The following is a 26,507-nucleotide window of genomic DNA, read 5'->3' as shown; positions in this document are numbered from 1 at the left end:
TTCTTGTCTCTCAAGTTGTATTGAAGGTTATTAATAAAGGTTACCTGCAATTCTAATTCTCCTTGCTAGAATCACAGGTCTTGCGTGGTTCCTCTCAATTCTTCTTCTCTTTTCTTCTTCTCTATTCTTCTTGTTTATGCACTATTTTGGCTCATTAAAGTCTATTTTCTAACATGGTATCAGAGCTTAATTGACTCAAAACAGTGCAGTTATATTCCTGCAATTCTAACTCCGCCAGTGTTTTGCTATTGGTCCCAAGCCCGGGTAAAGGAGGAGGGTTGGTGCGTCAGGTCGGCAGTCGGCACCGGAAAAAATCTAGCCAAACCTTTTTTCATGGATTTGACCTTATATGATAAAAGCTATGCTAGGGCGTTCCCCAACAAAAGAAGCGACGCGCTACACTATGGCCCGGGTGTAGTGATAAGTGGGCAAGGGTTAGCTAGGGCGTCCCCTGTAAGCGACGCGTCGCATCGGCGCCCGGATGCGGTGATAAGTAGGCAAGGGTTCCCGCGCCGTGGACGAGTGCGGGTAAAGAAGCTAGTCCATAAGCGTAGGATTAGATTGGCATCTTGGAACATAGGATCTTTAACTGGTAAGAGCTTAGAATTGATTGATGTTATGAGGAGAAGAAGGATTAATGTAGCTTGCATCCAAGAGACTAGATGGAGGGGTAAAAAAGCCAAAGAGTTGGATGACTTTAAACTTTGGTATACTGAGGATAAAACAAATAAAAATGGAGTGGGTATAATAGTGGATAAAGATTTAAAAAATGATGTGGTGGATGTTAAAAGAGTGGGTGATAGGATTATTGCTATCAAGCTGGTAATGGAAAAAGAATGCATAAATATAATTTGTGCATATGCACCTCAAGTAGGATTAGATGAAAGTCTAAAGCTAGAATTTTGGGAAAGTATGGATGGATTAATGCAAGGAATTCGTCAAGGAGAAAAGATTATCATAGGAGGTGAATTAAATAGACATATTGGAAAAGATCAAAGAGGATATGAGAGTGTTCATGGAGGATATGGTTTTGGAGAAAGGAATGAGGAGGGGATTTCAATTTTGGATTTTGCTACTGCTTTTGATCTATCTATATTAAATACTTACTTCAAAAAGAGAGATGAACATTTAATTACTTTCAAAAGTGGACAGCATAGAAGCCAAATAGATTTCTTCCTAACTAGAAGGACTGATAGATTGTTGTGCAAGGATTGCAAGGTGATACCGGGGAAAGCTTAAGCGCACAACATAGACTTGTGGTCTTGGATATGTGCTTAGTCCCAAGAACACATAAAAGGTCCAAGGTAAACTATCCCGAAATAAGATGGTGGAATTTGAAAGGAGAGTACTCTAAATCCTTCATTAATGAAGTAGTCAAACAAGGAAAATGGGATTTTAAAGGGGATACCAATGCAATGTGGAATGAGATGGCTATGTGTATTAAGAAGGTGGCTAAAGATGTTCTAGGTGAATCAAAAGGAAAGACTCATTCTTATAGAGAGACGTGGTGGTGGGATAGTGAGGTTCAAGTTGCCATTAGGAATAAAAAATCTAGTTTTAAGGCATGGCAAAGAACTAAAGATGTTGAGGATCTTCATAGGTATAGGTTGGATAGAAATGAAGCTAAGAAAATTGCAGGAAAAGCAAGGGAAAGGAAATATGAAGAGTTGTATAATAAATTGGGCACAAAGGAAGGGGAAAAATCTATTTATAAGATAGCTAAGATGAGGGATAGGAAGAGTAGAGATCTTGACCATGTTAGATGTATTAAAAATGGAGATGGTAAAGTATTAGTTTGTGAGGAGGATATTAAGAAAAGATGGGAAACCTATTTCTCTAGTTTACTAAATGAGCATTCTTCAAGCACTTATGTTTCGGACGATTACACTTTTCACCAAGGCACCAAGGTCCGAACTTATATACGTAGAATTTCGATGTCCGAAGTATAAGAAGCTTTAAGGAGGATGAAACTCGGCAAGACACAAGGTCCTGATGAAATCCCAATTGAAGCATGGAAGAGCTTAGGAACCCATGGACTAGTTTGGTTGACTAAGTTGTTATGAGCACAGGGAAAATGCCAGATGATTGAAGGAGAAGTGTTGTGGTTCCAATTTACAAAAATAAAGGAGATATTCAAAGTTGTAATAACTATAGGGGCATTAAATTGATGAGCCATACGATGAAATTATGGGAGAGAATAATTGAAACCCGTTTGAGACACTTAACTACGATTCGGAGAACCAATTTGGGTTTATGCCGGGAAGATCTACAACGGAGGCTATTTACTTAATTAGGAGACTTATGGAAAGGTATAGAGAATGTAGGAAAGATCTTCATATGGCATTTATTGACCTAGAAAAAGCTTATGATAGAGTCCCTAGAGCGTTAATTTGGCAAGTACTAGAGAAAAGAAGTGTTGCAAGTAAATATATAGATATAGCTAAGGATATGTATGATGGTTCGGTGACTAGTGTAAGAACAGTGGGGGGACAAAGTAATGAATTCTCGATAACAGTTGGGCTACATCAAGGGTCAACTTTAAGCCCATATCTATTTGCACTGGTAATGGATGAATTAACCAACGACATTCAAGATGAGGTCCCCTGGTGTATGCTTTTTGCGGATGATATTGTGTTAATTGATGAGACCTAAGTGGGGATTAATACCAAATTAGAATCATGGAAATTAGCTTTGGAATCAAAAGGCTTTAAACTTAGTAGATCGAAGACAGAATATTTAGTTTGTAACTTTAGTCATGATCGGCGAGATGATGAGGTGGTGATACTTGACGATAAAGAGATTTCTCGAGTGATTGTTTTAGGTACCTAGGTTCAATCATAAGTAAAAGAGGTGATTTGGAAGATGAGGTTTCCCAAAGAATTAAAATAGGGTGGATGAAGTGGAGAGGTGCGTCCGGGGTCTTATGTGATCGGCGTATTCTATTAAAGCTTAAAGGAAAATTTTATAGGACCGTTGTTCGACCAGCTATGATGTACGGTGCAGAGTGTTGGGCTGTTAAAAAGAATCATATAGATAAACTCAGTGTAGCAGAAATGAGGATGCTAAGATGGATGAGTGGCAAAACTAGGATGGATAAGATAAGAAACGATCATATTGGAGTTGGGCTGGGAGTTGCTCCCATAAGTGATAAGCTTAGAGAAAGTCGTTTGAGGTGGCACGGCCACGTTCAACGGAGACCTATAAATGCTCCTGTACGGAGAAGTGATATAATCCATATTGAAGGAATTAGAAGAGCTAGGGGTAGACCTAAGATAACCTTAGGAGAAGTGGTGAGAAAGGATATGTATAGCTTAGGCCTTGTATCTAGCATGACCTCGAATAGAACTGATTGGAGGGCAAGAATCCATGTAGCCGACCCCATTTAGTTGGGACAAGGCTTATTGTTGTTGTTGTTGTTGTTGTTAAGTGTAAATCTGTGTTCAGTTCTCCTTGGTGCACAAACACTTAATGTTGTACCTAATATATTGTTAGATCAGGTATTTATGTGAACTGATCTATTCTACATATTACCGTACTTTTAGAGGTCCCAGAACTTAGCTCACATTCTGGTTTTTACCTCCCTTCATTAGCTTCCAATTCTGCACTTTGCAGAATTTGTTTTCTCCCCATTCGGCCTATATTTTGCAGATTTTATGCTGCAATTTATACTTCAAGTTCTGGGATATTGGTTCCAGCTTCTACCCTACTGATTGTGTGATATCTACTACAAGTTATAATGTCTTCAATTACCGGTGTTTCGACTACAAATATTGCTGAATCCAAGGGATCACAAGTTGATCCAATGAATGTTCAAATTACCTCCAACTCAAAAGTGGTACTAATATTTGCTTGCTTTGGTCACAGGTTGTTCGTGTTTACATACTTACAAAAAGTAAACTTAAGTTCATTAAGTCTGAACCTTCGGCTGAGACTGACAAATCATATCCTCCTTAGACTCAACAGGATGCAATAATCAAAATTTGGATGTGGAATAACATGGAACCTGATATTGTAGCCAATGTTATGTTTCACGAGACTACATGATGTAGGAGAAACCCTAGAAACTAGGGGACCTACAAAGTGGGCTACTAGACTCTTAGAATTAAACACATATTCTTGACAAATAGTAAAGAAAGGAATTTGCAGCACTCAAATTCTGATTAATCATGCATGTAAGACAGCGACAGTAAAGAAATAAACACAATAAGTCCTACTGGTAAGCACAACTAAACAAGAATCAATAGGGAAACAAGGGGATGGGGATCTTGGCACCATAACACTAAATTGAATGCAAGGGTATTAAGAAACTTAAAGAAAATAGAGCTGTCCTAATCAATATCAGATTTCTAACAAGGAATTCAACAATTAACAATGTAAAGGGAGTCTTAGGAAGTTTTTGTTTTAAACAAAACTACTGCCAAAGAATAAATGAGAAATATTTAGGGAGAGATAATGTTACCTGCTGATCATAGCTGCAAAACAAGGGTTAGAAAGCATTAAGGAACAGAAATAAGAGAAAGAAAAAATATTTTGAAGCAATGGTGAATCCTAGAAAAGGAGAAAAAAATATTTTGAAGTAATGTTGTATCCTAGGAAAGAGAGTAGGTGATAAGAGAGAGGGAGAGAAAGAAAAGAAACAAAGAGAAAGGAAGGGAGACTAACAAAAGAAAAACTAGACTGCCGTAGGGTAGGAAAATAAAAGGAAATTAGGGAAAGAGGGAAGAAGAAAAAAAAGAACAAAGATTTTTTTCTACAAGAAAAACAGAAAAACCGTGGGGTTTGGGGAAGAAGAAGAAGATTTTCAGGAAAGAAACTAGGTCTTTTTCGAGAAAAAAAAGAGTAGATCTTTGTAGCAGAGAGCAAGGGGAAATTTTCTAGTGGGAAACAAGGGTGAATGGAAGAAAGAGAGGTTACCTAGAGAGAGAGAGACGTGTTGGTTCCGCCGGGTGTGTGTGTGTGTGTGAGAGAGAGAGAGAGAGAGAGAGAGCAGCGTGAGTCTTTTCTAATTCTTGTATTCATTCATTGATTGCCAAAAACGAATTCCACACAAGGTTTAAATAACAAAATTGATCCCTCATAACCTTACATGTTTAATTCCCAAAATAATCCCAACTTAAGTTGTAAATATAACCCAAACCCAAAATAATTCAAAATTGGGCCAAAATAGACTCTAGGCCCAACCCATAAAGACTCAAACATGAAATTAAAATATTTCAATAGTAAACTACTACCCAACCCACTAAGATTAAGGAAATAACATGAAAAACTGCCTATGAGCAGTGTTTCTCATCCAAGCATAGGATCCTAGCAATCCGATAACCTCCGAATTCATCATCCATCCACATAGATGTTGTCGTGGGATGATCTCTATGTCGGCGTCACCGGTAAACTCGGAACTGCTTACTGATGTCCTCTTCGCTATCAAGAGAATATGAGATGATTTGCAAGAAACCTATTCCTAGGCTAAAAATATGACTCAAATTCATAGTATTTACAAAAAGTTATTTCAATTTTAGAAAGCTGACAAGTCTCTGCAGGATTATTACAACTCTTTTAAAGGCCTGATGGAAGAGTTGAATGTCTTTCAACCTCACATTACAAACTAGTGAAGCCTAAGGCACAATGGAATGAATTTTCTTGTATCTAAGTTTCTTGCAGGATTGAACCCCGAAATGAAATTTGTGAAAGGACATCTTGTTGGTGAACATGTCCCCAATCTTAGTGAAGCATAAGCTAGACTTCAACGAACTACCTTGCTTGAAGGGGGTTCTTCTAAAAGTAGTTTGAAAGAAGAAAACATTGTCTTCACTATATCCCGTTGAAGAGAACAAGGTCATGCTTCAGGAGGACTTAGTCGACCTCTTGAAAGTCGTGGTGTTCAACAGTCTGATAAGGCATCTAGGCTTTGTACTCATTGTGGTAAAACTAGGCATTTGGTGGAAGCTTGTTGAGCCAAACATGGAAAGCCAAAGTGGGCTAAGCAACTTGCCAATCATGACATATTTGATTGTGATATTGATACAGTAGCAAACAACAATAGTGGTTCTAGATCTCCTTATGGGGACTTGTCTAAGACCCTTTGAAATGATGTAAGACAAATCCTTCGCCATCTACAAAATATTGAGACAAAGCTTCCACATCCACTGGTACTTCTACTATCACTCTCTCTCATGTGGGTAAGACAGCTCTTCTCATCTCTACATCCACCCCTTGGATCATTGATTCAAGGGCTTTTTCCCACATGACTGGTAAGTCATCACTTTTCAGTTCTTTTTCTAAATCTACTACTAATAACTCTGTAGTCATAGCTAATGATACTTCCACACATATTCTAGCCTTTAGAAGTGTTTCCCCTACACCTTCCCTTACTTTGTCATCCGTACTTCATGTTGCTAATTTCCTTTTAATTTGAATTGTGCCGTAACTTTCACTCCCAATTCTTGTGTTTTCCAAGACCTTCACATGAGGAAGACGATTAGTGGAGGGTGTGAAAAAAATTGTCTCTACTATTTGGACTATACTACCCCTACTGCGGCTCTTTCCAATGATCGTGAGGATGCTCTCCGGTGGCATTATTGTTTGAGACCTCTTTCCTTAGCTAGATTAAAAATTTTATTTCCTTTTTTGAAATCAGTAACTAGGTTAAATTATGAGGCGTGCAAGTTGGGTAAGCATCACTATGGCCACCTATCCTCCACGTTTTGTCCCTCATAGTTAGTCTTTGTTTTCTTTAGTTCATTCAGATATTTGGGATCCTTGTAAAGTTAGTAATAGGCATGGGTTTCAGTATTTTGTTACTTTTGTGAACAATTTTACACGTCTTACATGGTTGTATGACTTGTATCTTCTAAATGATCGAACTGAGTTCTTGCCTATATTTAAAAATTTTATTCATCAAATAAAAACCCAATTTTCTCTTCCAGTAAGTTTTTAGATCAGATAATGCTTTAGAATATTTACAAAATGAGATATCCAATTTTTGTGGTCTCTTAGAATGATTCATCAAACCAGTTGTTCACTCACTCCCCAATAAACTGAAGTGGCTAAACGCAAAAATCACCACCTTTTGGAGGTTACAACTTACACGTGCTCTATTAATTCAGATGAATGTTCCTAAGAGTTATTGGTGTAATGCTATTTTAACTGCTGGTCATTTAATTAACCAAATGCTTATGACTTTCATTTCTAACAAATCCCCTTTTCAATTGTTTTTCCGAATAGATAAAACGAATATAGTTCCACCAAAATCTTTGGTTGTGTTTGTTTTGTTTTCACATACCACATGTTGTGGATAAACATTCTCCTAGATCTATTAAATGTATTTTTCTTGGGTACTCTCGTAGGTAGAAAGGTTTTCAGTGTTATAACCCTGTTCATCGAAAACAATTTTTAAGTGTTGATGTGACCTTTTTCAAGGATACCCTATAGCTGTATTACACTAGTCCATCTCTATCTAATGAAAACCATGTTTCAAATGATGCTCCTCCCATTCCCTCTCTTGTTCCTTCGAACAACAGTGTCCCGCTACAGGTTTATCAGCGATGACATAAGTTAGTGGCGACGTAAGTTAGTAGCACATATTGTGAATAGTATAGTTCCTCCTGTTGATACTGGCATCTCTCCTTTAACGGAAGTTAAGACCGGTACTACGGAAGCTCCCTCTTCACCCTCTCCACCAGCGAATTCTTCTAGTAGAGATCCCACTCATACTTCGGATGACTTACCGATTGCTTTGAGAAAAGGTACCCATACTTGTACTTTGCATTCTAACATTGTTTATCATGTTTCTAATTATGTATTTGTCTCACATTTACCTCCAAACTTTCATTGTCTTGCCCTTTTTTCTATCTACCATTCGTATTCCAACCCATCATAATAAGGCCCTTAAAACCAGGCTAGAAAGTTGTTGTGGATGTGGAAATGGATGTTTTACAATCACATTATACATGGTTTTTGGTAGACTTGCCTCTTGGAAAAGATGGGGTCCTTTGTCGGTGGATGCATACTGTCAAATATCATTCTAATGGTATAGTTGAATAGCTCAAGGCTTGGTTGGTAGCTCAAGGCTATACACAAACGCCGGTGTGTACTACTTTCAGACTTTTTCTCCTATGGCTAGGCTTAATTCTATCAATGTGTTGATTTCTTCAGCGGTTAATTATGATTGGCCTCTATTCTACTTGCCATAAAGAATGTTTTCTTGTATGGTGATCTGAATGAAGAGGTTTATATAGAGCAACACCTAAGTTATGTTGCTCATGGGGAGAACAGTGCTCGTGTTTGTAGGTTTCCTAATGCCATTTATGAGCTCAAACAATCTCCACACGCTTGGTTTGAGAAATTTAGCAAGATTGTGGAGTCCTTTGGATTTGTTCATTCTTATTCTAATCACTCTATCTTTGTTAGATTACAGGATGGTGGTGTCGTCATTATAGCAGTTTACATTGATAACATTATTCTTTCAGGCGGTAATATTGGGGTTATCAATACAGTCAAGGCATACTTATAGAAGTCTTTCAAGACCAAAAACTTAGGTGATCTACAGAATTTATTGGGAATCAAGGTAGTTCGTAGTAAACGAGGAGTTAATTTGTCAAAAAGAAAGTATGTTTTGGATCTTTTGACAGATATTAGTATCTTTGCATCTCAACCTACTGATATTCCCATGGACCCTCAATCAAAGTTAGGAGTGGACGACGGTGACTTGCTAAAGGATGTCTATTGTTACAAGGGTTTTATTGGGAAGCTTATTTATCTCACCGTTACTCATCCTGGTATTTCCTATTCTACAGGTGTGTTAAGCCAATTTATGCATTTTCCTAGAAAGGCCCATTGGAATGTTGCAATAAGAGTACTTCGGTATCTCAAGAGTGCGCTGGGAAGAGACTGATTTATCAACCAAATCAGCGCCATGGATTTGATGGCTTTTTCTGATGCTGACTGGGCAAGATCTGCAGCTAATCACAAGTCTACAACAATTATTGCACTTTTCTTGGTGGAAATCTTGTAACTTGGAGGAATAAGAAGCAATCTACTATTGCCCGATCTAGTGTTGAAGCAGGATATAGAGCCATGCTCACATGGCTGCCTAGTTGATGTGGCTTCATTCCCTATTGGGGGAAATGGGATTCCCTATTAGTACACCTATGAAAATGTTCTCTAATATTCAGGTTTCTACCTATATTTCCAGTCGTCTAGTGTTCCATAAGAGGACAAAGCATATGGAGGTGGAATGTCACTTTATTTGTGATGTAGAAGAGAATAATTGAGATTACCTTTTTAGTTGTACTCACAAGCTTACTTTTGAGGATCATTCCTTTTTTGGATGTGTTGCATTACCTTCTATTTTTTGTGTAAGAGTCGTAGTGAAAAAGGTGTGGGAGTTTTGGAAAGCATACTTTTTAATTTTCTGTCAGTTACTAATTTTAGAACTTTCTTTTTTTTGTAGTTTCTATTTTGAACAGATCTACGAGTTAAAGTGCTAGTAATTTCTATCTACAAATTGTATATTTTATTTCCTTTCTAGAGGACAAGTTTCTTGTCTCTCAAATTATAGTATTGAAGGCTGTAAATAAAGGTTACCTATGATTCTAGTTTTTATTTCCTTTCTGGAGGACAAGTTTCTTGTCTCTCAAACTATAGTATTGAAGGCTGTAAATAAAGGTTACCCTATGATTCTAGTTTTTATTTCCTTTCTGGAGGACAAGTTTCTTGTCTCTCAAGTTATGGTATTGAAGGCTGTAAATAAAGGTTACCTATGATTCTAGTTCTCCTTGTTAGAATCGCAGGTCTTGTGTAGTTCCTCTCAATTCTTCTTCTACTTTCTTCTTCTCTCTTCTTCTTCTTCTTTGTTCTTCTTGTTTCTGCACTTTTTTGGCTCATTAAAGTCTACCTCCTACTTACAAAAACGAGTTCCAGCACACACTGTTTGGAACCATGGTTAGAAAACTATTTGTAGGTGGCCCAAAAAACCAAGTGCACCAACTTATGACAATTTTTTTCTTTGCCAATTTATCCGGCTATCTGTTAGTGGCCTAAAAAACCAAGTTTGTCAAATTAGGATAATTTTTCTCTTCGCCAATTCATCTGAATATCTAGAGTGGGTTTATGACCCAGTTCGGCTCTATAACTTGATATAGAACCAATATTGGACCTTCGAACAAAAAGGGCACTATAAGATTTGGAAAAGCTAAGTTCAAATATGAGTTTGGCCTTTGACATAGGTTGCAAAACTATCACATACTATTAATCCAATTTTTCACGAAAGCATCCAATGGTGTCCAACATACACAAAGGTTACTCCAAAACATTCACCAGTAATCCTAATGTTTTCAACTTTACTATGCAAGAAATTCATTTTTATAGAAAGTTGAAAGCCTAATGTTTCCAATTTTACTATGCAAGAAATTCATTTTTATAGAAAGTTGAAAGAAAAAATATTGGAAACTATCAACTCAGATCAGGATAAGTTATTTCACATGGATTGCCCCAACCATGTTATGAACAAATTCTTTTGAGAAAAATAGATTTGTGAAAAAATGCTTTACCATGTAAGATTTGCTTAAATCTAAATTGTTTTCGTTCCAGATGCTGCAAGAAGCAATGCCTTCTACAGCTGCTCAGGCAAATTATCTATCAAAAAATTAGGCCAAGAATGGCAGTTCCAAATTTTTCAGCAGCTAAAACCACCAAGACCAACAAGTTTCATCAAGATCTCATTGGTCTTAGTAGAGAACTTGTAAGTGGTTTTGTCTCGCTCCACTAAGAAAAACCAAGATCCAGGATAGTTTTCAGACCATGCTTGGAAGCCATTCCACTACACTGTCAAATGTTATACGTAATCCCAGATTAGGCAGACAAGTTGTGACATCTTAATTTATGAATGGTCCAAATTTCAAAAAATCTGATATTTATACGTATCATAGAGAGGTTTCCGAAATATGAGAAGTCTATGGAGAAAGCTGTGTGAACTAAATAGAAAATATTGAAAATAAAGGGGAAAAGTTACACATGGTGAGCACATACAAATTGAAATAAGCCACCAAAATTATAGATGCCACCAGTTAAGAATCAAGCAAGACCAAATCACATGGCCGAAAAGGATGGACCACTGATGCCCCCAATTTAATGAGGGCACTTCTTCCAAGATGTTTTCTAACAGAACCAACTCATATGGAACCAAGAAAGGGTTTCTTGAAATTTTCACCATGGAATATGGGGGTTCTTTGTGATATGGGCTGTGATGGGACTTTTTTAAGTGGAAAAAAGGGGTAGGGCTTTGTGGTTAAAAATCATACACTCTTAAATGATGTTTAGGATCTCAAAGCCGATCCAATGCGAGATCAATCAATTTCTTGAGATGGGAAACTGGGGTCCATAGGTCCAGAATTGGTTGAAACTTCGAGGGAACATAGGTGATAATATAAAAGTATGATTCCCCAACTTTGGTTGGGTGTGGATGGTGAAATTAGAAGGTATGGAGGATCTTGTTATGAGAGTTTCAGGAAGTTTGAAAAGTTAAGAAAATATTTACACTTGAAATCAGAACATCAGAATGGGGTCAAACTGGAAGTTAGGGTCGCTAGGGTTGGGGTGTGATGTACCTAGAGTTTGGGAATTGGGACAAATTTAACAGTTAGATTGGTGTAGATCTCATCTTGAAGTTTGGGTCTCTTGAAGAGTCCAAAGATTCAAGAAAATTGAAGAAAAAATAGAAAAAAGATGTGATACGAGAAGGAAATTTAATGTATTCCTAGTAATGCTTGAAACAAAGCCTCGAGGATGGAATACTCAGATGGAGAATGAAGGGATAACTTGATCTTCAACCAGTAACAGGTAACTAGGCTTGCTTCCTAGGATTTAAATCTTCAAACTAATTGTCAAAACCAGACCCCCTACTGCTTGAATCTACAAACTAGTTTACAAAACCAAAAACAAAGTGATCGAAGGGAAACTTATTTTCATTCACTCGATCTCATCTCTAATCTACTCAACCGGGGAGGGTGGAGTGGCTTATTTATAGCTTACATAAGAAGTCCTACTGAAATTAAGACTTAGAAAGTGATTTAAAATAGGAAAATAGAAACTAACTAGCCTAGACTGGCTTAGACTCTTAAAACTGAAATACAATATAATAAAGACTATTCTGCCCTAATAGCTTAAAGTTAGGCAGAATATAAAGCAATTAATCCAACTACTTTCATAATCAGCCTACGTACTAAGCTTTTGGGCCTATAGAATATGCCCATGTCCATTTAACCATATTAAACAAAGGCCCAACACCCAATATCTATCAACCCTAGTTGATTTCCAAGGAAAATTAACATAAAAGCTAAAATCAAGGATGATCTTAGCCTAAATAACCCACAAACAGACAAATAGAAATAGAATTACAGACAGAAATTAGTAACTCGGGATCCCTCACAGTTATAAAGGTGGCCTGGTTCGAAGGCTTTAGTAGGTAGATAACTCTCAAAGTAGCAGCAGCTGATGTTGGTCTTGAATTAGGCTGATCTCAAAAAATAGAAGAACGGGATATAGGAAAAATAGAAAATAAATGGATAAAAGGTGGTTTAGCTCTCTCAGCTAGGTTACTGAACCCTAGGTTTTTAGCTCTTAACATCAAGGTCCTCACCCTTCTTACTGCTCAAGCAAAGAGACGAGAAAATAATGCAAAGCAAAGCTTCATTAATCAATTCATACATCTGTGGGCTAAAAACAGCCTATTACATATTTATAGAGTGCTAATACTCGCTCTCCATACTCGCTCTCCAAAATATACAGCATTTAGACAATACGGACTTAGAATATTTTGCTGATCTAGCTAATATTCTTAGCAACCAAAAAAACAGAAACTTACTAAAATTTAAAAAATTAGAATCTAGATTTCAGAAATTAGCCATATGCATGCATACTAAAATAGAAAGTAATTTTTACTTGGGAAACTAAAAAAATCTACTCCAGTCTTCACTCCTCCAAAGCTTTAGATGCAGTGGGCCCCATCAAATCTTCCATAATCTGCTCATTAAGATCCAAAGCAAGGCTGTGACACTGTTCACATTACCGTCCACATGAACAGTGTTTTGGCTCTTTAAGAAACCCAGCTATGCAACAATTGGCCTTATGGCCCAAGGGGTTGGTTTAAAAGTGAACCAGCCTATTCTCCATAATTCTTCTACCATATTTCTTGCCAAACAGGTTGGCATCTCCATAAAAAATAAGCCAATTCAGTGTTGGATCTGCATCAACCACAGCTCCCCACTTTCAAAATTTGGTCTCGACAAGAACTGCCTAGCATGAAAAATAAACACCATCCAGTTCTACCCAAAAAATAAAAAATAAAAGAAAAATGGTTTAATTACTCCTACATAGATGTCAACTGGGAGCACCTATTGAGATTCAATACCCCAATGGCCCAACATTTTCTTTATTTTGTACTCTTTTCTTAGATCGTGGTTTGATTGCTCAACATCAGACCAGTTTTCAGTTCGATACCACATCAAGTTTGAAAAACCATACCCACATCTCTCAAACAGTAAGCCAGCCAAGCCATCTGTCATGCAGCCGCAAACTGGTGGAACAGTTAATAACACAAACACTGTCAGGTCTGGATCTATAAACTCTGAGCTAAATCAAAACCTAAATTAGGAACCAATTAATTCACTGATCTTATGAAAAGTATGTGATATCTTCTAGCATTCATGTCAAATAATTTATTTTCTGAACTCCTAAACAGTTCAAAGAGAAAACGCATAACATCAAAACGAAGATGGATTTCCTAGGGCATCAGAGACACACATAGATTTCCTAGTGCATCAGCCTCAAGAAATTAAAATAATTTCTCCCCCAAAGCAGAACTGGGGATCAGATTAACTAATTCCTCTTCTGAACACATCAGAACTGGATTGCTAATCACAGAAATAATTTTTATTCTGATTGTCCACCCTTTCATGTGCAACAAACCACATGAACACCTTCAAGATAAGCAACCCCAATCTTCTCCGTAACAGCTTCATCCCCCGATTTCACCAATGGAGTCATAAACCTTCACTGGAGAGGTGTCCAAAAGGTTTTCAACAAATTCTCAAACATGACCAAACTTAGCAGCTCAAGGCACCCAAAATCTTAGGTCTTAACCAAGAGAGGACAAGAGTTCGACAATATAAAATTTGAAAGTAGACTTACAATGCAACAGACACCACTTACAATGCAACAGGCACCACACCCAGAGTTCCTAATTGTCTAAATTAGGTATAAAAAAGGCAAGGCATTCCACCCTCCATAATTGATTCCCTCAAAAACACTTCATATCTGGTTGCTAGACAATATTTCTAGGATTTTCATTACACAATCCACCAGACAAAACTCTAAAAGTTTATCTCGCTTGCTGAAGATCAAGATTTGCAACCAACACTCAAAGTGCCTCAGATTACCTCCTCTATATAAACATTCCTTGGGTCCGACAACAAATCTAGATTCTCTAGATAGGCTTAACCATCTTATTTGTATGCCTTAGTGTAGAATTAGTCTTTGTGGAATACAGATAAGAACTGAAACTTTCAAAGTAAAAGAAGAAAAGAAAGCCAAGTAACATCATAGGGCTCAATTATTTTACAACACCATAATAGAGACATACTCTTCCATCATAGTACAATGCTAGCAATCTATATTTGTAGGTAACACAGTTATTGTTTCCATTAAGTAGGATTATCATCAGGATTAAGAACTTTTAGACTGCATTCCTTTGTCAACTCTCCCATGAGATCAACCATTGATTGAGAAATTCCAAAAATACAAGTCAATCAAATATCACTATGCAAAGTATTGGTGTCAATTCCAGGATAGTAAAAATAAATCTTGCTAACATTGATTTCTGTTGTAAGGCAAGAGTAATAGTTATTTTATTATTCACAGTAAAATTGTCTTTTTAGGATCTTTTATTATTCTCTTTGTGATATTCCCACTTTGGGAGAATCTGTTCTATTTTTGGAAAGTCAATTAATATAAATAAAGGCCTTGCTTTGTCTCTCAGACACAAGTTAGGATTTCTCCAAATCTTATAACAACTTACAGTAAAGACCATTCCATAATGATTAGTTTAAATTTAAACTGATTTTATCAGTTCAAGGACTAATAGCGACACTAAAAGGCATGCAGAAGATATGTTACACATGATAACTTTTCAATCACAGGAAGGAAGATTAACCAAAACCAAGATATGTTACCAAATTCAGAATTAAGCATCTCAATATGCTGCAATTTTCCTGCAGCTTCATAACCCAATAACTAAAAAAGAATGTAATTCTTTATAATAGAATATCATGTTTACACGGAAAGTACTAGGACCTACCGATGACTTCTTCGCTAATCCAACGGTCTAACCATAAACAATGCACAATGCACTCCCACACAAAGATATCCCATAAGGGAATTCCACATGCCTATTAAGATTAAAAGAAGTTAAGCCATATCAAGAGAAAATGCAATAGAAAGCTTGCTTCACTTAATCAACAAAGTTTGCACAACAAGAAAGGACTGAAAAAATAGTTCCCACACATCAATTCTGAAACTTCACAAGGTTCGCAAAGACTAATATATCCAGCTCCTAAACCTTTCTGATTAATTTCTGTATCTTTAATGCCCGAAAATTCAGTGATGTTCCAAATGAAACAACAGATATTCAAAAACATTTGATAATGCTGCCACTTTGATGCCATGAAGATGTCCACCAAGTAAAAAGAAAATAGACGCCTCTTCTCCTTTCCAAACCCAATTTGCATCACAAGAACTACATTACAGTAACTCAACTCAATTCACCCGTATCCCAACTAAATGGGATCAGGTACCAACTAAAATTAACTACTTAGAGATAATCATTAGATAAATCATGTAGATGAAAAGTCTCCAAAGATTATTGAGGGTTGCATTTGCTGGCCTTTGTCCGCTGCCCTTACTGCATAATCTCTTACAGCCTCGTCACCTGATCTCAAACTCTCAGACAATGTGAATAACTTAGCCAAGTGCCTCTTCAAGACTTGACAAAGAAGAAATGATGTATACCTAATAAACCAATCATTCCCCCACCCCACCCCACCCCCACCCCCAAAAAAAAAATAGCAACAATTAAGGGAATAACAATAGATATGAGGATGCTAAGATGGATGGGTAGCAAAACTAGGAAGGATAAGGTAAGGAAAGATCATATGAAAGCTGGACTAGGAGTAGCTCCGATAATTATAAGCTACGAGAAACTCAATTGAGGTGGCATGGCCACATTCAACGGAGGCCTTTAAATGCCCACACGTAGAGAACCAATTTATATTCCATCAAAGGAATTAAAAGAACTAGGGGCAAAATGGCAAATCAAAGATAACCTTAAGAGAAGTGGTGAGAAAGGATATGCATAGCTTAGGCCACGTATCTAGTATGGTCTCAAATACTGCTGATTGAAAGGCAAGGATCCATGTAGCCAAACCCATTTAGTTGGGAAAAGGCATATTTTTGTTGTTGTTATTATGTAATTAAGGGGAGTTGACTAACTCTAATTTCAAATTGATGTAAATCCAAGACTAAATTTGTTTTCCATGTTAAAGGTGAACAAGAAAAACTTCTCCCTAGCATAGGATTTTCCACTACTTGTTCGAACAAAAGGAGGAGGAAAATGACATTGAAAAAAAGAAGCAATTATACATCAGGTATAATTCTCACGAAGCATATCATTCACATGGAAAATTACAATAAAATAAACAAGGCCTAAGGGACAAAGGTGGACAAGCACCAAAAGAAAGTGCAAGTAGATGCCTCTAAAACCACAATACAGACCCAAGGTCCAAGGTCCATCTCCGTTGTGCATTTCTTCTTGAAGTCCATCATGCTCTTCTTCTCCTCCTTCCTTCATCTTCTCCTCTTCTTCTTCACAGGTACTGGTTGTTGGGATCAAGCCTTGTCAAATAACATATGTGTTCACATGATTGCTCGCTCTCACACTTAATTAAATTTTGCTTGAACTATTTGTTTGAAGCTTGGAGGATGTTGAAGAGTTATCTCTAGATGATATCTATTATCTAGTAATTATCTAGATTTCATCAAGTTGAGGTTTTTACTTGGCATTGGCTGACGGATAGATTCCTAGCTCTCGCCGTGTTTAAATTTTGTCATCATCTAAAAGGGGGATATCAGAAGCATATTAGATATTAAAGAAAAACCATGTTGCCATCCCAAGCCTGATACTTCTCTTCTCTTTTCTCCATCCCAAAGACATTTTTTAAACCATTCAAGCAGCTGTTTAAGGTTTTAGGTTTTTCAACAACAGCAGTCAGTTTACAACATTGCAGCCCCATACTTGTTCTTCTTGTCCTATACTTCCCCAAACCCTAAGTCCTCTTTTTTAAATTTTTTGTTTTCTAGAACCCTTCTTCTTAAGAAACCAACCTAATTCAGCCCACAGATTCCCCACATCACCTACTGCACTTGATCTACATTCTGTCCATTCCCTCCATTGAAACACTATAGTCCATCCATCCTAACCTACAGCAAAGATCCTAATTTTCTGCCACAGCCCAAACCAGCCATTCAACTTCTCTAAAATTTGAATTGTATACAGCCCATAAAAAATCCAAATCAGCTCACAAGTTTTTGTGTTACCAATTCACTAGCCTCTTATGCCACACATGTTAAAACCCAGAAATCTTGCAACAACCATCATCCCAATGACTATAGAAGACAGGATGTATCTAAAGATATGTCACATTATAATACTTGTATCTGCTTCAAACATCATAACTCCTGTTAAATGGCCAAATACAATAACCATGAAAATGAAAGGTATTACCACCACCTAATAATGATTGGTGAAAGGATCCATAATGCTAAACAAGACCCAAACATCAAAATCACTTAATTAAAAGTGAAGCACTGATGTAGCGAGAAAACCTTGCAACTTTAAATTTTACAGAAGCCACAAACACAGCCAAGCTCCTCAAGATTCACCTATCAAATTGAAAAGCACATTATGCAAATACAATAGCAATTCCCAACAATAGATAGGACAACATGCTAGAAGCTCACAACACCAACCCAAATTGCCAATCTATGGGATTAGTGGTTCCTATGTGAAAGAGGATTGAATTAGAAAGCAATTTCATGCATATGGTCTGCTTTCTATATTCTCAAGTGGATGATTTCTCAGGTCAAACAAACTGATATAAGCTACTTTCAAAAAAACAGTTTATAGGAGTTGAACAAACCGATATGATCTGCATTCTACATCATCATCAGATGGTTTGTAAAAGTCAAAACAAGCCTCTAAATAGGCTTAACAAGTGTGCTGTTATCAGCATCCAAATTGTACAACAAAATTATAAATCCTCCTGAAAAGCATAATCCATGTCTCAATATCAAATAGCTAGAAGGGAAGCACTTAATGTTTCATAAGACGGCCAAAAGGCCCATAACATAAGCAGTGCTTTATAATGCAGAATGCTGGATAACCAAACCAACATTTACATATATAAGTAGCAAAGCTTTCATGTAAAGTTAACATGAATAAGTGGCAATAACAAAAAGAGAACAATTGAAACCCCTTATCATAATGCATACATATATATCGTTCAAATAATATCTCACTATCAACAGATTACACTTTTTCTTTTTTTAACTGATGAGCATATAAATTAATACAAATACCACTAACTTTGCAAAATTTATCCTACTGATGAGCATATAAATTAATACAAGTAGCCCCAACTTTGCAAAATTTATCCAACATCAACTAGACAACTAATAATTAGCATGACACTTGACATTCTTACTAAAACATGTGGCTAGAAACAAAAAAAGAAAAGGTTACCAACATCAACTAGACAACTAATAATTGTCATAACACTTGACATTACTACTAAAACAACTAATAGTAAACCACTACTTGCTACCCAAAAAAAAAAAGGATTGAAACCTTGAATTATATGTCATAATTTAATAAATTGAAAATCCATATCTAATGAATTTTCTATTGTCATATCGAAAATTCTTATATTTTCAGCTTACCATAAATGGAATTTCTAAACACATTATCAATAAAACCTTAAATCATCAAAAATTAGTGACAATCACCAATCAACTAACTAATTTGAAAGATGATTCATGCAAGTGTCCATAATATTTCATCTTTTAACAGGCTCAGATATTGATAAAACTCTCAAAGAAACCCTATTAAATAAAATAAAAAAAAACTTAATAGCTTGACGTTTGTTTGACTCTAAGATCCAGCAGAATAACCAGTCACATATCATAAACACGATGCTTTTACACAGCAAGCTGGACGGGGCAAAATTGAAATAAAAGGATGCCAAAAAGGTTACAACAACAGAGTGCAAAGCTAGATTAACCATGTCTTTCATCCCAGCATTTCTCTGAAATACTAGAGATAGAATGGGGCATAATCTAACAGGAAAGAAGGATTTTATGACTGTAATAATAGACAAGAAAAATTGGAGCAAACAAAAGTAAGTGAAATCCCGTAAGGTAAAGTTGCAATACAAGCACTCGACAACCAATGATAAAAGCAAACAGTTGCAACAGAATACAAAGATTTGCTGTAGTACGTACATGGACAAGACGAACTCCACTGCTAACGGAAAGCAAGCGGAGAGATCGATATTCCGTCGTCTTTCTTCCCAAAATTTCATCTGTCGGAAGTGTTGTAAAAGGAATAAAGAACCATCATGCATAGGACTAAACATTAACAAATATTAACTTGTTCCTATAATGTACAAGAATCCTCTCGCAGATCACATGTGAAATGAAACATCAGAAATACTTGTTCTTCAGCAGAGATCGTCTTCCACACAGAAACAAGATAAGTCAAAAACTACTCTAAAAAATAAATATACGGAGTTTCTAATAAGGAGTAAAGAATAATAGCCAGGATGCAAAGATCCTAATACATGTTCCAACGATTGAAGAAGGAAGTCAGGTTGTTATGAATGTGAGATACGGTAAAATCTGAAAACAAAACCGAATTGTAAAGTAGGTTCCCAATTTTCATGATTGCGACAAAGAAACGAATCCGAATGGTAGATCTGAAACTTACGAGAGATGAGAGAGACCGTTCCGAAAACGAAGTTGCAGAAAAATTGACGAGAAAGAGAACGAAGAAAGATTACCGCTGAGGAACACAACGCGTCGGGCATTAAAGCTACACAATGAGAGCAGGACTGGATGCTTTAAGGGGGGGCCCGCCTTTTATACCCGCGTACTCTTCTTGTTTAATATAAAGGTAAAACAATAAAATAAGCGACGGGAATTTCCACTTGATCGTAAATGGATACAGAGAGCAATAAACCATTTGGCATTTGCTAAGACAAAAGCTCTATCACTCGAATACATATTCAAGACTTTCTAGGTTTTCGCCTTTCCGGGTTAAGCCGAGCCTAGTCCTCGCTCCAACTTTCAACGCGCTTAGCCGTTATAGTGACGGCTCGTCTATTGCATATAGCTGCAAGCTCGACGACTTGGATTTCACTTTCTTTCTCTTTTTCTCAATTTTTTTTGGCTGGGTAATCAGATAAATTTATTACCTTATCTTTGTAACTAATATAATTTCTATCTTCAAATTATCAAGTACATCTAAAATCTGCTAAGTCGTCAAGAATCTGTAAAATAAGGTTATACGTGGACCAATTGTGTATAGTCAATAAGCCACCTTCAGTATTCAAGTCAATATAAGCAACACTCAGTGACTATAAATGTGTAAAGTCTCAATACTTGATTCTGTTGGGTTAGCTTCATTTTGGATCATCTAATTTAAGTATAGTGTTTGATTCTAATTGGGAGTCTCGTAAATCCCTCATTTATTCTTAGATTGCATCTCTTACCTTTTTAACTTCTCCCAAATCCATCGAAATAAGGATTTTCTGTATCAGTGGGATTTCATAATATTCATCCTGAGATATGAAGTCGATTTCCTTGCTCTGTGTGTCATAGTTGATATTGTTTTAATTGTAGGTCCGACCAACCCTAGTTAGATTTTTTTTTTTGTAAAGAATTTCATTTATAAAATAACATTGTGAGCTACAACCCTAGTCGATTTCCTCGCTCGAAGAAGATAGCGCCTTCCGGGATACGATGTCCACACATGCGTTACTCTCCCTAAAAACATGTTGGGTTTTACATTCAATGAATTTGGATCTTAGATAGAGAATATCATCAAAGACCGTGAGATTGCTCAATGGGCCCTGAGTGTCTTGTGCCTTAATCGCCTTGATCAACACGACACAGTCAGATTCTAGCATCACAAAATCATATACTTCCCCTAGTGTGTAGAGTATTCCATCTCTTAATGCCATGGCTTATGCTTCAAAAGGAGTCTGGGCCTGGGCTGGTTTAGAGACCGCCGGCTTACATTGCCTTTCAGAATCCATAATAATGAAGCTCAAACCACACTTGTCTTTATTTCATTTTATAGTAGCGTCTGAATTCAATTTCACCCAATCACAATCAGGAGGCCTCCACTCCGATATTTTCTCCCTTTGTTGTATCTAGATTCCCCTCACAAGTGGTTTGTTGGCTTCTATGAAATCTTCAAATTGTGATTCCGCTCTATCAGTGGCCTCCACTGGCGAGATGATCTTCTTGTTAAATATGATATTATTCCTTGAAATCCAAATCTGCCATATTAGAAAGGCCGCCAAACTGGAAATTGATCGAAATCTTTTCCTGTAGAAAACTCAACTAATAGGAACAACCAAATTTAGATCCAGTCTCCTCAGCTTAAGCCACCCCGATTCACTAGGGCTCATATGTTAATCATCACTAGGTAGTGAATAAATCCTTATGAAAATGAACAAAAACTCAACTAATTGGAGCAGCTAAATTTGTCAACAAAAAAATGAAAAAAAAAAAAATAGATCCACTAGACAGTTTGTTATCTTAGTGCAACTAATATCATTATAAAATTATAAAATTGTAAAAAGCCAATAAAGAAAGTAGCCCTTATTACGTAATAATCTCATTTTTCAATATATAAAATTTCGAGTTACAAGAAAATAATAATTATTATTATAATTTTTGTTTTCTTCCAGTTTTTCGATTGTAAGGAGAATTTAAAGGGAGGAAATAAAGAAGTGCCCGGGGATTTTCTAATTCGGCTCCACGCCTAGCCAGGAGTGCGCTAATAACATAAAAGGTTTCCTTCGGCTCAATTCCGCATACGTCATAACCGTTCCTTTTCATGAAAAATAATATAATAAAATATTATTCTCTTACATTAGGTTAAAATTGAAATGGTTTAGTACGCTAATACTTCCCTGGAACCCACACATCTTAATCTGATAATAATAAAACACCGAAATCCAATCACAGCCCTCCATCTGTTTCATGATTAATTGATAGCACCAGATATGTTACGTTATCTAATGCGTCACAGACCTGGTAACTACGTGTCAAAAGATGGACAACAGGTAATCAACAGTAACTTTGGAAAAGATATTTTGTTTGGTTGCCTGCTAGTTGAACAGCGTGGCACGTGCTTGAATCTAATCTAGAATCTAGATACACTAAAAAACCATCTTCCCAAAAAAGAACGAGGGAAACTTCCAGGAAGCCACGATTACGAACATAACATGATAACAGATTAAAGAATTTCAAGCGAAACTTCCAGGAAGCTACGAATTAACATAACAAATTAAAGAATGTCAGGAGGTAACATGTGGGAATTTTTTAACAAAAAAAAAAAAAAAAACTGGTCAAAGTTTCACTACATCATTATTCTCCACGCGACTTCAACCAATGGAAATCCAACACGATATCTGATGTCATATCTTTCTCTTGGTTTTTATCCGCTCTGGAACTGATCACGATAGACACGTCAGTATTAACCTTTGCAGGAGAATCTACGTGTCAAAAGATGCATTCATAAGATACACCGGTGGTGTTACAGATAGGCACGAAGAGTTGGCACGTGTACAAATGCAGATATTTTCGCTGAAAAGTACCCAGATTAAAAAAATTAATAAATGAGAGGGAAACCCTAGAAAAGTTCTTTTTTAAGATTACAGCTTTAAGCGTCTTTATTTAATTATTATTCTTTCTTTTGGTTATTATTACTTTAGGTACCTTTGTTGTGAATTTAAATAAAAGAATATTCGAACACACGAACTCCACGCTTTGTATTTAGCCGCTTTTGTGGAGTGTAAGTGGGGACCCTTTGGAGTTGGGAATCTCTTTTACCCTTTCCCTGATTCCTATAAGAAAATCTCTCAGGCGTCTAGAGAGGTGAGGAAATCTAATTTCTCGAGAAGATGGTCGGAAATCAGGGTTGTACACGTCGCCGGTGTTATGTCCCCGCGTATGCCTTTACTGTCCATACGAATAGCGTGTATCAGTAACCAGCGTAAGGATCACATGCTTTCTTCTCCTGCTTTTTTTTTTCTTTCAAGAAATCTACAACTTTCTTTTTTTTTTTATGATAAGAAACGAAACAGAGAAAGAGAGCTTTTGTATGCATTTTGCATTAGGTCGTCTAGCCAGGGTATGCAATTTGAGGGGACTGCTTAATATATAATCTAAGGTTTGAATTGAAATTTTTAGCCGAGACAAAATCTAAATCACTAGTTTTGCCTCATTTTAAATTTTTTGATAAAGTTTAACTGTTAATCAAGTGGTTGAGATTTTCTCTCAACTTAATTTGGACTGTCAATTGCACGGCATTGCTCGTTGCATAACACCCAAGCAAAGTCCCGAGTCGAGATGCCACAACATAGGTTTGGGACTATAAAATAAATAAAAGCACATTACCAACAAGAAAAAAAACAAATATAAGAATAAAAAAAAGCACATCAACTGTATTATGTAAGGATGTCACTGTTGTCCAAGGATTCAAAGGTTTAATAAAGGTGACGATCCCATGGTGATGAGGTAGCAGTAGGGGGAGCTGAAGTTCATTTGGGCCAACTTGCGCGCACATCGATTACATCCTCAAGGGAGAGGTCTTGGCAAAAGTCAAACCCACAACATCTTCAATAAGAGGTGGGAGTTGAGTTTTGTTTTTGTTTTTGTTTTTATTTAGTTAGTGACACTGATAACTTTATATTGGAATAGGAACTATCACATATATCACAAGGAATGTTGAACTCGTGATCTCTTTACTAAAAGGTGCCGATCATTACCAGTTGAACAATCATTCAATGGTATTTGATCATTATAAGTTCCAACTCATTAAATGAGTTGAATGGCAGATGTCATCAAAGAGTCATATGGTTTTGTTGGTTTATATCTTTCGTGGAAATGCGAAAGATTATTGTAATATGTAACAGGGGCAGTATGGTCATTTTGTTAAGTTAGGATTGGCTGTGTCTTATTTATTTGTTCTAAGGGCAAGGGGGTAATTTCAGTTCTTTATTTGAGGTTATGTAATTTGGGGTTTTGAGGGTTTCGATTCAATTCATACGATTCACACTCTCTCTCTTCTCTCACGATCGCTCTCTGGTTTTGCTCTCAGGTTTGCTTCTTCTTCATCTTCTGGTTGAAGGTTTGGCTTGTGCTTGGTGATGGTGTTTTGCTCTTGATCAAGGCTGGAACAGAACCTTCTGTTGGTGCGTGGAAAGAATCCGGTTGTTGGTGTTCTTGGATTCACGCAGGAGAGATCTCTTCTAGGGTTTACATCTTGTATCAGGTGTGGTTGTTTCATTACCTTGGTTGTTTGATCTCTAGTCTTGTATAGAGTTTGTCACATGCTTATGGCTGTAATACCTTCTCTATTATTTGAAGATTACATATGCTTGGTGAGAGCATATCTCATCCTTGGATGTAGGTCTCTGACCGAACTAAGTAAACCCTGTGTTATGTGTGTGTGTGGTTCCTTCTTCTCTTTCGTTATTGTTGATTATTTCGCTGCGTTAGGTTAGTTTTCTTAACAATTATAGATTTGAAAGAGAGAGAAAATGGATAAGCAAATGATGTGTGCACCTCGACTAATGTCCTTAAGGAAATTGTAGTGCAAGTATGCAACCCACGATTAATTGCAAATGAAGTCTTGTCTTGGACTCAAGGTCTGAAATACTGGACAATGTCACCGTGTAGGTGACTGGCGACACCACTGACACGGATACTTTGTTGACATGTCGGCGACTTTTGACAGTGATGTCGATGAAAATTCGACCCTGGTTTCAAGGAGTATTTAAGGTCGTTTTGGATTGAATTTTGTTGTTTAGCCTACTTTGAGACCAATAAACTCACTTGGAGCATTAATTTGGCCTAAAACACCGCTTAATCTAAAATTTATGATTAACACATAGGCTATATGCAAGTAAAACAAGAAGTCTGAAAAATTCATATAAACTAACATAAACATATAAAGATAACACAAATATATAAATGGTAAATAAAAATATTAAAGTCTACAATTCATTATACAATTATGTTGAGTATGACTCATGCTTCACTTTTTGTTGTCGAATTTTTGTATACGTCGTGTGACTGGGGGGAGTCGTATCGTCCTCTAGCAACGAGATGATATATATCGCCGACACTTTGTTCACTGATTGGACTTACAATTAAGAAGATATAAGTATTCTGCATTAACCAAACTAGATTGGACGAAATCGATGACACGAAGACAATGACACCAAAGGGCAGGGATAGGAAAAAACAGGAGAGACTGAGTTGGGTTGGCAATAAAGTTTGTTTCATTAAGTGTCCGGTCTGTGTAATTCATTCCAATTTTGGTCCCAGGATAAAAAAGTTTTATTCCTTGATGATCGAAAACTCGGTGGAAACGGATACACTGCCGGCCCATGGATTTTAACTAATCCCGGCTCCACGACACTCAGACGTCGTAAGACTCATAATCATTCATATTATTAAAAACTAATTTAATACTACTTTATTTATTTATTTATATTTTTTATTTTTTTAAAGATTTGGGGTTTATCTGGGGCAGGTTAGAGCCTTAGAGGCACATCTACTGCATCGAGTCATCGACTGCAGCAACCTCAGGGAAATTTAGAATATGAGGTGCTTTACTATTATTATAATAGCAACCATACATAAATCAAATCAGAATTCTCCATCTGTCTCAATCTTTCGTGGATATACACCAGATATATTGCATCATCCAACGCGTCACATACCTACGTGTCAAAAGCTGGACAAAGTAATTATACTTATCAATAAATAATTAATCATTAAAATAAAGCTCTTACAGTCTTACGAACATATATTTTGGTTTGTTTTTTTAATTATTAGATAAAGCTCATCCGTACTAACTTATTAGAAAGAGATACTTTGGAAGTTTGGATGTCCAAAATCGAACAGCGTGGCACGTGCTCAAAGATAGATACTAGTGGGACAAGACAATAACTAGCGAATTAAATTCAATAATGTTCTCTCATCTTCTTCTTCTGAATTCTGATGCCTTGCCTCCCTTTAGCTCACCGGTATATGTGATGAATTTCTTTTGATTAAAGGTATGGTCAAACCTTATTATTATTATTATTATTATGATTATTCTC

General features: G+C 36.6%; 1 protein-coding gene across 9 annotated transcripts in view; it reads right to left on the bottom strand.

Annotated features, from left to right (window-relative positions):
- Positions 1–20,256, bottom strand: part of LOC149017083 (uncharacterized) — a 73,934-nt gene extending 53,678 nt beyond the window's left edge. For 3 of the 9 annotated variants that reach the window (XR_016172774.1, XR_016172769.1, XR_016172773.1), the window contains exons 1-2: positions 19,606–20,250; positions 15,350–15,440 (exon numbers count right to left, since the gene is read on the bottom strand). Coding sequence is in view for 1 of the 9 variants with exons in the window: in XM_089151395.1 (XP_089007521.1) it covers positions 19,606–19,685 (80 nt within the window). In the remaining 8 variants the exon portion in view is untranslated. Of the gene's footprint in view, positions 1–15,349; positions 15,441–19,605 lie in introns of all 9 variants that reach the window. The other 6 variants (XR_016172772.1, XR_016172776.1, XR_016172771.1 and 3 more) reach the window with 5 other exon arrangements.
- Between the last annotated feature and the right edge of the window lie 6,251 nt (positions 20,257–26,507).

This window comes from Hakea prostrata, chromosome 4 (assembly GCF_041222555.1).
Source record: "Hakea prostrata isolate BN-2017 chromosome 4, UWA_Hpros_2, whole genome shotgun sequence".
NCBI classification, from domain to species: Eukaryota; Viridiplantae; Streptophyta; class Magnoliopsida; order Proteales; family Proteaceae; genus Hakea; species Hakea prostrata.
This window is presented reverse-complemented; position numbering and strand designations above follow the sequence as displayed.